This window comes from Lepisma saccharinum, chromosome 3 (assembly GCF_977018435.1).
Source record: "Lepisma saccharinum chromosome 3, izLepSacc3.1, whole genome shotgun sequence".
NCBI classification, from domain to species: Eukaryota; Metazoa; Arthropoda; class Insecta; order Zygentoma; family Lepismatidae; genus Lepisma; species Lepisma saccharinum.
The window spans coordinates 59,588,757-59,601,573 of NC_139231.1; the positions used below are offsets into that span (position 1 = coordinate 59,588,757).

At 38.2% G+C, this 12,817-nt stretch overlaps 1 protein-coding gene across 2 annotated transcripts in view; it reads right to left on the reverse strand.

Annotated features, from left to right (window-relative positions):
• Nucleotides 1-805: 805 nt before the first annotated feature.
• Nucleotides 806-12,817, reverse strand: part of LOC145985806 (venom allergen 5-like) — a 40,252-nt gene continuing 28,240 nt past the window's right edge. For both annotated transcript variants that reach the window (XM_083119894.1, XM_083119893.1), the window contains exons 4-7: nucleotides 11,023-11,128; nucleotides 9,359-9,500; nucleotides 6,025-6,230; nucleotides 806-1,533 (exon numbers count right to left, since the gene is read on the reverse strand). In XM_083119894.1, coding sequence (XP_082976020.1) covers nucleotides 1,388-1,533; nucleotides 6,025-6,230; nucleotides 9,359-9,500; nucleotides 11,023-11,128 — 600 coding nt within the window. In that variant the 3' untranslated portion in view covers nucleotides 806-1,387. The remainder of the gene's footprint in view (nucleotides 1,534-6,024; nucleotides 6,231-9,358; nucleotides 9,501-11,022; nucleotides 11,129-12,817) is intronic.

Here is a 12,817-nt window from a genome sequence, read left to right on the forward strand (position 1 = left end):
CATTGAATATCTTAAGTGTGCAGTTTCATTCATATTCAATGGCGTATGTTGGCTTTAACAAGCAACTAATCCACAAACCTGCGATTTACCAAAGCAGTGAAATATAATATAAAGGACTATTATTATTATTATTATTATTATTATTATTATTATTATTGCTAGAACCATTAAGAGTTGAACGCAACCTGCCTCCAGTTACTTGTCTGTGAATTTCTCAATAACAGCTCCATGAAACGGATAGCAACGTTGTAGCTATTTTCTGGGTATTCATTTTGCGTTCCTTTTCCACATTTGTAGCTTCGCATATGGTTCTGCTTCTATTTGCAATCAAGGGGTGCCGGGTTCGAAACCCGGTGGAGGCACATGGGTCACAGTGGTTCGGATCCCACTTTAAACTGTAGGCCCAGTCCCGATTAGCCTTTCTGTGCATAAAGTGTACTTAAAACAATAATTCCACTGAATTCAATTCAATGCTTCTCCTCCAAAATTTCAGTTTTTTTTCCTGAAATGATTTTATAGTCCAAATAGTCTCGCATGCAAATCTATTCGTTAACAGACGGGAAACAAGTGTAATTTCTGCCTTGCTATGAAGTTATTTTTTACCATTATCTCCTCGGGAGTTACATAAGAAGAAATACAATAACTGTAATTTATTAGAGAAATTAGTCTTGTAGCTCATTAATGTTTAAGAAGGTAAGAAATGTTGTCGATATAAAAATGTTTAAACTTAGTATAAACAAAGTAAATTCTTTGACGTAATTCACTATTTTTTTATTAACTATAAGCTGAATGAAACTTACAAAAATAAATATTTAAAATTACATACATCCAAGAGATTACTAACTTTTTTTATAAACTTAAGTTGCACTAAGAACACGGATTACATTTATAAAGTCATTGAGATATCTATGCAATTTGATAATCAATCAATTTCATCTCAACATATTTTTAATGAAATGGATCTACACGTAAGATTTACAGTTTGAAAACTTTTAAAATTTCAGAAGAATAAGTCGCGGTTTTACTGTTTCTGTTTTTATGTGTAATTCTGGTTCTTTCCGAACAAAATACATTACTTAAATAACTCAAACATTCATAAAATGAATACAATGTGACTAAAGAAATATAATTTCCTTTCAGTAATTTAATGACTGTTTTATTATTCTGACTTTAATCGAATCAATTGGTCAAATCAGAAACAAGTTGACATTCTGACAATACTCAGGAAATAAAGAAGATACTGAACTACATGGAACCACGTGAAAAAACTAATTAGTCTATGGAATAAAAGAAACAATTATGATTGTTATTGTCAATAATCTGCCTTAGTCTAACACAAGACAAGCATAAAATGAAGGAATAGCGTATTCCACAATTATCTAAAACTTCAAGAATAATCACATGCCAACGAGAAACATACAAAAAGGAATCCGAAAGTTATTAAATACTCATAGGAATAGGATGCGGCCATTGCTCCATTGTAGATATTCGGAGAGTAGCTTTTCGTTGATTTGGTAATCATTACCAGTTCATCTGCAAATGAAAAAATGTACATCTCAGCACTTATAATAATAAAAATTCTGGAAGGTAAGTCCTGCAAGTGTAAAATTGACAATGAAGAGGGATGAATTAATAAATGAATCGATTTATTTTACTTCGCTTTTCTGCTACTTTTTTCTAATTGCAAAGATGACGATGAATGGCGATGAATGATGAATTAAATGTTCCGATTAGCCTATATGTGCATAAAATGGACTTGATTCAAATATGAAATGCAGGAAGGGCAATCACAAACACATATGGACAGCCCACAGGTCTCAAGGAGCGAAATAATGTCAAGCCACATACGGGTACATTTTCATCACGCACTTCCAAAACATTGCAAAAGTCAGTTAAACACATTATCAAGATAGATTTTCTTCGATGAATTAAGCTTGACGCCCACTGAGACGTGGAGAAACGCGTTTCGGGCATCTAAGTGGGCGATAACCTTTAAGATAACCTGGAGACTTCTGGCACAGAAATTCCCGCTTCGGTTCCGCGCGTTTCCCTGTAGTGGGCGTTACACTATTTGATTTCAATAGAAGCAGACAACAGAAGTTCTGTTGCTTTAGACTACAAAGTAGGCGTGGGAGATGAAATTTTCGGATGTGAATTTGTTTTAATTTTGAAGTATGTGTTTCTCACAAGTTCGTAACAGTGGCTTGGCACACAACATACTTTGCCATCAAAGTGGCAATCACATTATAATAATAACTTCTGCAACTATACAGTCAGCGATACTGCAGTGCCGACCTCAATGGTGGTATACAGTGAACTTTCACCTTAACCAGTGTTTAATTAAAACCTAAAAACATCGGGATAAAAAATACGTGACCGCAGGGGTGCCCCCCCCCCAGGCCTATGATGTATTCCCCCCAAAAAGGTAGAAGATCACTCCTCCCCCTTATGCCGAATTATTTACTCAATTGTTTTTGGTCAGCCAAAATTTGCGGAACAATATAATACAGATATATTTAAGGAATGTATATTGTATATTACTTTGAGTTTTGACGTTGATTGAAGTAACATTTTACACAATTGATAATAACTTCTGACGTTGCAAAGTTATTGCAGCAATCGTATTGATAATTTCCTAATGTTGCACCACTTTTAAAATTGTTAGTGTGCTGAACCTTATTCATAAAAAGTTTGTCTGCTTGATTAACATTGTATTAATACGAGCAGCACGTTCTCCCCCTTTCCAAACCGATTCTAAAGGCGTAAAGAGGTGGTGGTTCATTTCAACCCCTCCCAAGCCCGTAGCCGGGAATTCTTTGTATGGGGGGTGGGGGGGCGAAGTCAATCCTAGAGGGGGCAAATTTTTAATATATTGTGTCGCATTGGCAGATATAGCAGGGTACACAGAGGCACTTGCCCCTCCCCCAAAAGAGATAAGTAACAGAAAAGGGATGATATTTTGAAAGAACAACGAACAAAAAAAAACTTCGAGCAAACATCAAATAGCAATATTTCGATAATGACCTTTCCGGATTGCCAAAGAATATAAAGTTTAACATAAATAGGCTAATAGGGACTGATATTTACAGGTCGATAATGTTAATAGACGATTAATATGTACCTACAGCTTTGGGCCTCTCTGCAAAACTGATTAAGGGAGCCCTTTATAAATCATGCTTATAATGATTCCCTCTAGTTTCCATTATGCACGATTTTTACGCACAAAGGAATCTAACGAGAATCCAACAACACCATTGTGTTGTATTATGCAAGAAAAATAGTTTGGCTCCCAGGGTGACTCTCGCCGCCCCATAGCTATGGCTCAGAACTTGGACTATAAGAATAGGAGAGATTGCGAGCGAAGCGAGCAAAAAAAATTTACGAAATCTATTTTTATTTGTATAAAATTTGAAATCGAGGGGAACGGCAATTGCCCCTCTGTGCCCCTTGCAAGTGCCCTTGGTCGTCTGGAAGAAAAATGCAAGGAACACGTTTAAACTAATAAGTATCCAATTGTACTGCTATTCTTAGATTCTCCTAGTCTTGGTTTTTTACTTCAATGTGTGCTTCCCCTAGAATGGACTTCCGTCCAAGGTCGGGGGGGGGGGGATACCCTCCAAGTTCATAGCAACACATAAAAGAAAACATCCGAACACATTAGCCATCTTTAATACAAGACTACTCAAAATATCACAACAGTTCTAGATACTGAAAACTGCGAAATCATTTCCCGAAGTCTGAATCTGGAAAGGAATTATTCCCCCCAATCCTGATAGGACATTATACGAAATCCCATACACCCTAATAAATCACAAAATCAATAAGTGTCTTTGTTATGTTTGCTAGAGTAACACATGATATAATTGTAAAGATTAGTGAGAATTCCAGGTAGAAACGTGTTCTGTATTTTCACAGGGGGGCAAAGCAGGCTGTCAGGAGGGGCAGTTGCCCGCCCCTTGCCCCCCTCTACTACGGGCCTGCCCATTCCCGCGATCACCACCGGCAGGTAGAACAACTGTACATAATAACCATAACTAAAAGTCAATAACAAGTCAATCAAACGAACCCACCCACCCTATTCTTGTATATGGAATTGGTAGCTAAACTATAAAATTTTGTCCCCCCCAAAAATTCCCATGACGTAGGCGCGTCATGAATCCCCCCTGTGGGCACCCCTGCGTGACCGTAAGCTATCGTTCCTGTTCCCCTGTAACCTGGTTCATGAAATTACCCCCTCACTCCTCCAAGCATATGTTACATTAAAATATGTAACCAAAAGTTGCTATTTCTTGTAACTTTCAACTAGGTCAGAAGCGCAGCGCAGCTGACTTAAGATCTCGCCATCGAATAGATCCCGGGTTCAAATCCCGCCGCGAGCACGGGTGTTTGTTGTGAGTGTCCTTTCATCAGTGTCATTAAATCATTATCATATTTATCGTCGCCAAAGGTGGCATGAAAGCGACGATGAATAATACAAATACAATTATGAAGAAAAATCAGAAATACTTTTGCGCATTCTTATTAATTAACCTACATACCTTTCAGTCGGTTTAAAGCACACTCACAATTCCTGTAGCTTATAATAGGATATGTTACCGTGTTCTTTTGTTTTGAATATTTGGATGCTTTCCTGATTTGCATTGGTCTTCCAAGTGTTAACGTTCGGCAGCCTAAGACCCGCAATCTCCTTGGCAGTTTTCGTATCGAATTCTACCGTGTAAAGTGAAGACATTTATTTTGATGCCTTATCTATGCCATGGTATATTTCACAGATAGAATCGGTACTAATTTTCTTAACATCTCGCGAAGCATAACTAATGAGAAGAGAGTTCTGCGTCTCAAGTGCAAATGTGCTAAGTGCGATGTTAACACTGCATCATTGCACAGTTTTAAATGCCGAAAACTTTTCAACCGAGAGGAATAACGTTTCGTACGATACGGATTTATGGACAGTCACCGGCAATGAAAATGGGACACCTACATCCTGAAATACTCGCTTCCCTGCACGGCGTTATGTGTGTTGCCTAGAACTACGGCGATAAGTGTATTTTAATAGCAAATTTCCGATGGGAACTTCTACCGCAGCCGTAGAGTTAGGCAACACACATATCGCCTTGCAGAGGAGCGAATATTTCAGAATTTGCATGTCCCATTTTTATTGCCGGTGACTGTACAAATCAACGGCGCTGCTTACATACACACTTTGTAGCTCATACAGTACACGCACGAGAGAATGCATTCTTTGTTTCAATTGGGCCATGGCTCATGGGCAGAACTATCTATAGTTGAGGTTGATTGTTACTTAAGTCACAAAAATGTGTAAAGCTTCAGTTTGTTTATACTATATCTCATTAATTAGACATTATATATTTAAAATTACATCTCTTCCTTTTTAAATTTATTAGTTATTAAATGAAAACCGCGTATATCGCCATGCCTTTCGTGCTTTATGCTATGTAATGTTCTCTGCACTTTTCGCATTGAAATTGCAAATGCTAACGAGAATGCTACGTGGAATGCTTTCGTGTAAAGTACTAGCAGCTATAAAAAGTGCGTAACACTTGTTTGTCTATTATTTGCAATAGGGTATCAACAGTACAAGACACAGGAGACCGTAAAACTGTGTAAGACGAATGTCGTCTATCAGAGTGAGAACTTCAAACATCTTATGCAAATAGTTTTCGTTTGGATAGATTAATTAACAGGGGAATCTTTAGGGTTGTCATATTTGCGTGAAAATTGATTTTCTAAGATTTTTGGAAGCATTTACGTAGCATTTACGCTAGCAAAAATGTTTTAAAAAAATGCTTCCATCTAAGGCGTGTCTAACTGTAGCCTGAGGGAGATTTCACACCGAAGCGGGTCGCCTGAGGATTTCACCAATAGAAGGCAGGCTTGCTAGCCTTGTCGTGCCGCTACGGCGTGAAACTTTGCTGTTGATTGGAAAGTTCTCGAGAGACATGTGCCGCGTGTCGCTTCGATGTGAAATCTCCCTAGGAGCGGCAGCAGCGTATAATGACTCACCGCAGAGAGCGCCGTAGCATTCCGTGCCCAGCGGGCAGATCTTGCAGGTCCCGTTCTGGAATATTGTAGCGGTTTCGATATCTGGAGCAGGAGAAATACTGCACATCAGAGTCCAGGTGCGTGTCCCAGCTTCGTATTCAGCAAAACCACATCCTACTCTCGACAAGTCGGGATACATTAGACGAAAGAACATCTTGTCAGCATCTCTGAAAACAAAGAGGAAGAAAAGAAAATAATATTTAATACGCTTAAAAAAATACATCGTAAAAATATATTTCGGAAAGGATCCGTGTTAGTAGTGTACAGTATTACCGTGCAAATTGTCCATGACTATTTTAATTAATTTTTCTCTTACATCCTGTGTATTTTTAAGCGATGGATTTTTATGTATACTGATGCAGAAGTTCTCAACACCTTGTTTTGAGTTTTCTTTTAAATCTCGAAGCTCTTATTGGGTCAAATAAAGTGCAAGAACATGGGGATGGACAATTTGCACGGTAATACTCATGGATCCAACTGTACATTTAATTATATTTTCTAGACATTTTAATCAATAGCGGATAGTGATTCGGAATATCGCAGTCGAAGTAAAGTGAAAATTCAAAGTGATATACGAGGCGTCCATTTCCAAATGGCATCTTGTCCAGTTTCTTCTGAAACGCTTTTTTTTTTAGTTTCATTGGCTTCAGTCGGTATAGAGGTAACTGAATCCACCAAAATTCAGTTCCTATTGGAGTTTTATGAGAGTTAAAATCTACTGGGAAAGTCAGTCACATTTACAAACGGAATCTTGTCCACTGTAAAATATTTCAACATGGAAGAACAGAAAGACACGTAATACGGAAACAAGTGACTCAAGTCTTATACATTTGTTATGGAAGCTCCTGTTGCGACTTTCATAAGGGCTTCTTGTCCTTCTCACGCAAAACTCAGGAATATAATGTTTGTAGAGATATTTGCCTTGAAAAAATACTTCGCTTGAATTAAATACGGATGAAATATAATGTTGCAACACTGTAAATTCAGAAAAACATAACAACAATAAACTTTAACGAATGGTTTCATTGTTTCCACCGTTTACATTGCCGTGTTGGTTGCCCGATTTTTTTTAGTTTTTTTTTTTTTATGGGACAAGTCGTTGCTAGCAGTACTGATAATAAGCACAGTGTGTGGTGTTTCGTCCAGTGTCTGTGTGGAGCATGTTATAATGGTTGCAGTGCGTATCCACTTAAAAAAATCAGTCAATCGAATTCATTTTTCCAGTTCCAGGTCACTCCTACATGCTCCCTGATAGGGTGTTTGGGAGGATTGAGAAAGACGTAAAACGAATGGACACTATTATTGGACCTGAAGAATATTATGATGTTTTCAAAAGGTATGGCACAGTACAGACAATCGGGGAGGACTTCGAAGTTCGTGACTGGGAAACTGATGCTGCTTCTGTTCTAAAGAAACCCCAAAACTGGCATTTCCTTTTCAGTACACTACAAGCAGAGGATTCTTCACACCAACATCTTCAGTTGTTGTAAGGGTAGAACCAGGATATTTTATTGACACTGGACGGAACAAGAAAGTTTGTCGTGTTAGCAAAGACATAAGTGATGTGAACGCAAGTGTCATTAGGGGTCCACTTTCAGTTAAGTAATGCTGGGCCTCCCTGATGGCGCAGTGGTAGCGTCGTCGCCTTGTAATCAAGGGGTCCCGGGTTCGATACCCGGTGGAGGCACATAGTGGTTCGGATCCCACTTTAAACTGTAGGTCCAGTCCCGATTTGCCATACTGTGCATAAAGTGGACTTAAAACACGAAATCAATCAATCAATCAGTTAAGCAATGCAAGAAAGACGATGTGGAAAACTCCTGAGGCTTCATTTCGGCAATGGGTGGCAAGAAATGATGCAACTTTCTTTCTTTAAAAAAAATATTATTTTCCACAGTGAGGGAGGATGTTACAATGATTCTACTGACGATGAGAATTCTTGTGCCGATGAGTGCTTGGAAGATACAGATGTTTTAATTTGACACTGCAGATATTGAGGATGTTTGTCTTTGTATCCTAATTACACTATTTTTTGTTGGTTTACTTAATAACACATCATTAGCTCTAACGTAATATCATTTTCACAAAAATATCTCATTGTGAAAGAATGCTAACGTTAGTATAAAAATAAAGCAGTACTGTTTGAGAATTACAGATTACAGATTCAGATATTCTCTTGTCCAAAGCATTGAGTTCCAAATACGCTCTTGTCCACATTTCTTTTCATTACTTTGAGAAAACTATTTGTAGTCATACCTTACTAGATAAATTTGGAAAGGTTTATAAATACGTATATTCACAAACGAATATCTTACTGTGCAAAATAGCGTCCAAATCAGTTTTTCGTGGTTTCTCAAAATTTATTTTCAGTGGACAAGATGCTATTTGGTAATGGTCTACTCATACGATGTACCGTCATGTTTAATAAACTTGCGTGACGTGACCTTCAGTTGAAAGAGTTGCTAAGCCTGGCATAGTTGGTTACAATCAATTCCCTTACATATTTCCTTCGAAATCGCAGTTCACCTGAAGATGAAAAGATGGTGGAAGATTGCAGAGGACAGGGACAGATGGAGGCACATAGTTGAGGAGGCCAAAACCCACGAGGAGCTGTAGCGCCATATGGTAAGGTAAGGTAATGCAGTTCATCTGATAGTAATAACTAAACTAACGTGCTGCAGAAGTGCTCAGATAAATACATTTCAGAAATTTACGATGACTAGGAAAATCATGTCCTTTTCGCATGGAGAATAGTGGAATTAATTGAAATAAATTAATGCCCGTGGCACAAAAGCACTTAATGACATTTTACATGTTTGTTGAGTTCGGTTTTAACTCCACTTTATACACAGACTAATCAAGACTGGACCTATAGTTTCAAGTGGGATCTGAACCAGCAAGTGCATCTGGGTATCGAATCAAGGACACCTTGATTGCAAAGCGACTACACCATCGGGGAGTCCAGTTTGGATAGACTCCTAATGGATTTAGATGATGAGTTCTTAGCAGTCTCCAATAATTGGGTGCAGAAGCGTGGTGCTGATCACACCGTCCCCATAATGGCCGAGATCGTGAATGTCTGGAGCCCTACCGTCACACGCCTCATGTGCATTCATGACACAGTGCAATGAGCATGGGCTACAATCTTTACCTTACTATTGAACGTTTTTAGTGATCAGCATACCACAATTCTCTCTCAGAAAGACGTATATTTGTATAAATTTAACCTTTTTTTTCAACAAGGATAAAACACAAATAAAGATAGCTTGTTGACTAGAGTGGAAACTACACTTACGAAGATTTCGAGGCCAATGGAAATTTTCCGTCAACTGGGCAGTATTCTTGATTGTATGCATATTCTAGATATTCAAAGAACAATTGCAAAACGATAGTTTCTTCTGCCTTAAGGTTGGGTACTACGTAAAACGTGGTGTTATCTGTAAGTAAATATTATATAACATTAATTTAATTAAGTTGCATTGCTTTATTTGTATTGCTGTCTTAACTAGCACACACACCTATTCCAAGTATAAGCTGATGTGGAGTTATCACCAGCGTCATGCGTTGCGAAACCAAAAGTCTCTCGTTCGCCTTCTGCTCCAATGTATCATTGTATTTGTTCTTTCATCAGTTCATCATTCATCCTCATCGTCGAAGTTAGACAAGGAGGTAAAATATGATGCAAAGTACAAGAAATGGAAAGCAAGATAGGAAGAATTAATTAAAATGATTCACAAAACTTCATCCATTCCAAATTCAGTAGAAATCCACACTTCTAGCAGTTCATACAGTCATGCCCTACGGGAGAGACTTGACCTTGGGGTGTAATATAGCTTTCTGTTCCTGCTTGCAACCTCTCAGAACTGAGCATTGCCAATCTTAGATAATCAATTTTCATGTAAATATGACATCCCTGACGATTCCTCTGTTAATTAAACCCTCCACACCAAAACTATTTACATAAAATGTTAGTTTTACCGTCTCCTTTGCGTCCATGTGTTGTATTGTTGATTCCCTATTGCAAATAATAAAGGAATTATGTATATTTTTCAACAGTCGGCACCAGAACAGTTAAACAGAAAATTTCTTCTAACAAAACTAACAAATTTCACACTGAATCACACTATAGTCACTTCAAATGATTTTTGAGGGGAAGGATCTACGCAAATGACATTTTTGAAAAAATCTAATACACTCGAGGATTTTTTTTTTTTGGTGGAGCAGAAAGTGTCCCCCCCCTCCCGCTCCCCAACGAAGCCTGATAGTGAGGATTGGAAGAAAAATCAGGTTTGATATTTTTGTTTCATTTGATTTAATAGCTTCAATGGTATTTATATACGTATTTTTGCATTTCATGATAACTATAATTGTAACAATTAGATGATGACGAAGTAAGTATCTTTTTATTCTGTTTTGATATTGTAAAATCTTCATAATTCCTTTTTTCATTTCAATAAACTACTTCACGATAATTATATATGTTCTTGCTACAAATTTTATCACACGTTAGCTGTGGGCAGTGTGTTCGGTATTGTCCCACACTCCCGGAAAAATTCAGACTTTTCTGTCTCTCACCACAAAGCACGATGGGGGTGGGGGTGGGAAATTATGTCTCATTTGAAGTTACACGAACCAGCATTATAACGAGGCTCTGTCCTATGGACCATTGCCATAATCATCTGTGAGGTTCGTGTTGTGTCGTCCATATACGCGTATGTTTGCCACTGTCCCTTCGTCTATCTTATCTTATCATCATTCAACAACATCGTCGCGATTACCCAGAAGTGGGCACAAAAGCGACGTAAACTAAATCAATCAAAAGAGCTAGTATTGCAATCACGTGATTGAGGCTCACTGGCTCGGTCTCTCGTCTACAGAGCATACGGTAGATCTTCAAAGAATATACAAAACACTATATTACAAGTCTACAATAATGGCAGAACAATGGACAGCACTTACCCATCGCTATTAAGCACAAGCTTTCCAGTTCGCCCGGTACGTCTCCAGACCCGAAACATTGGTCGCAGATTCTCTGGCTCACCACGGCTAGTTCCGATTTCCACCTCTAAAATGACAACAGGGAGGAGATTTAAAGTCCAAGGCCCAGCAATTGTAGGATTTTACCTTGCCAAAACTGATTAAAGATGAAAAATGGTGGAGCCTCACATTAGATCCGTCTCAATAACATTCTAAAAATGCCCCAAAATTACATATCTGCGTCCACTAATATGACGTAATCAACACGGTGACCAGCAGTTTGCTGACATAATCGTCACCACATCTTAATGAATAGCAATTGGAATAGGAATTTTCATAGAATTTTACGATATCAACCAACGACAGGAAACAAAGAAACAGAACATATTGCTTTCTTTTACGTGTTGTTCTTCCAACCCATCGCTTTACTTCTTTGTACGGCGAAGGGTTACTTACAGTACTAGTTTACTAATGATAAGGAAGTTATTAAGGTTCATAAATTATTTCTTATACGAGGCGACGCCATACGTCATATTTTCTCTTCCAAGACTCACATATCACAATTTATAATCAAAACATAAAGCAGTGTCATGTTACGTTAAAACTGTGTCCCAGGACACAAAAGAACAAGACCAGCTGAGAGAATTTGGTCCTGAAATAAGTCAGCTAGAATGAATGTAATCAGAACCACAATTTCCTTTGGTGGAAACACTAACCATTGCTGAATTCAGAGGCAAATGTCAAATGCTTATTAGTATTAGCTTTTTATTACCATCATCATCCCGATTTGTCATTTTTCTCTCTTTGTTATTGCATTTTGCAACAGATGTATTAGTTTGTTTCTGGTTCTGCAACATACAGGGTGACAATTAATGAACTATATGAAATAAAACGGAAATTAGTGACAAACCACGTAGTACACAAACTGTATTGCACATGTAAACGGCACTACAGACATTCGGATTTAGGTTATGACATGTTCGAGATGTCTGCCATCTCTGGCGATGATGTGGGGCAGACGAACAGCAAAATTCTGCATGACCCGCTGAAGTGTCGAAACATCGATGACCTCCTGAATGGCAGTTTTCAGCTCGGCAATGGTTTTGGGGTTATTTCTGTACACCTTGTCCTTAACATAGCCCCCTTCCAGTGGCGGTCCCCAAAATACTCCTCCAGGACATTTTCACTTGCAAATGGCCGACATCAACACGTTGCGTGCGCATACGCATACGAATTCCCATCATGCCCTGTGGCCAGCCACGCAGTTTGGAAGTCATCACGCGAACCGTTCAGAAATTATGACTGTTTTATTTCATATAGTTCATTAATTGTCACCCTGTATGTTTCATGGAACCAATATTTGAATTAATACATGTTCCGAAAAGAGTTAATCAAAGCCATCTTCTTGTGCAAGCATTTAATCTGAAAATGACTATACCAGGAGCCCTTAAAGGTGTTGGTTACCCCATCCTGTAACTTCTTGCTTGAATGCTGTTAACATATTAGCCAACAGTAACAATACAATATTAGATATCTCTTGATAACGAAATAGGTAGATAAAGTTTCACCAGTGTTTTCAAGAATTATACTAATACTTTTGAAAACAGGAAAATATATATTTTCTTCATGGAAAAGCTGGTGCTTGAAAATCTAATGGTAAGATCTGTGCTACTATTTTTTAAGAGGTTGGGGGATGAAACCATTCCTGTCAGTTAGGGGAGAAATCCTCTGGCATCCTCCCAGGTTGCTCTTGTGGAGAGAATGGAATAAAACTATA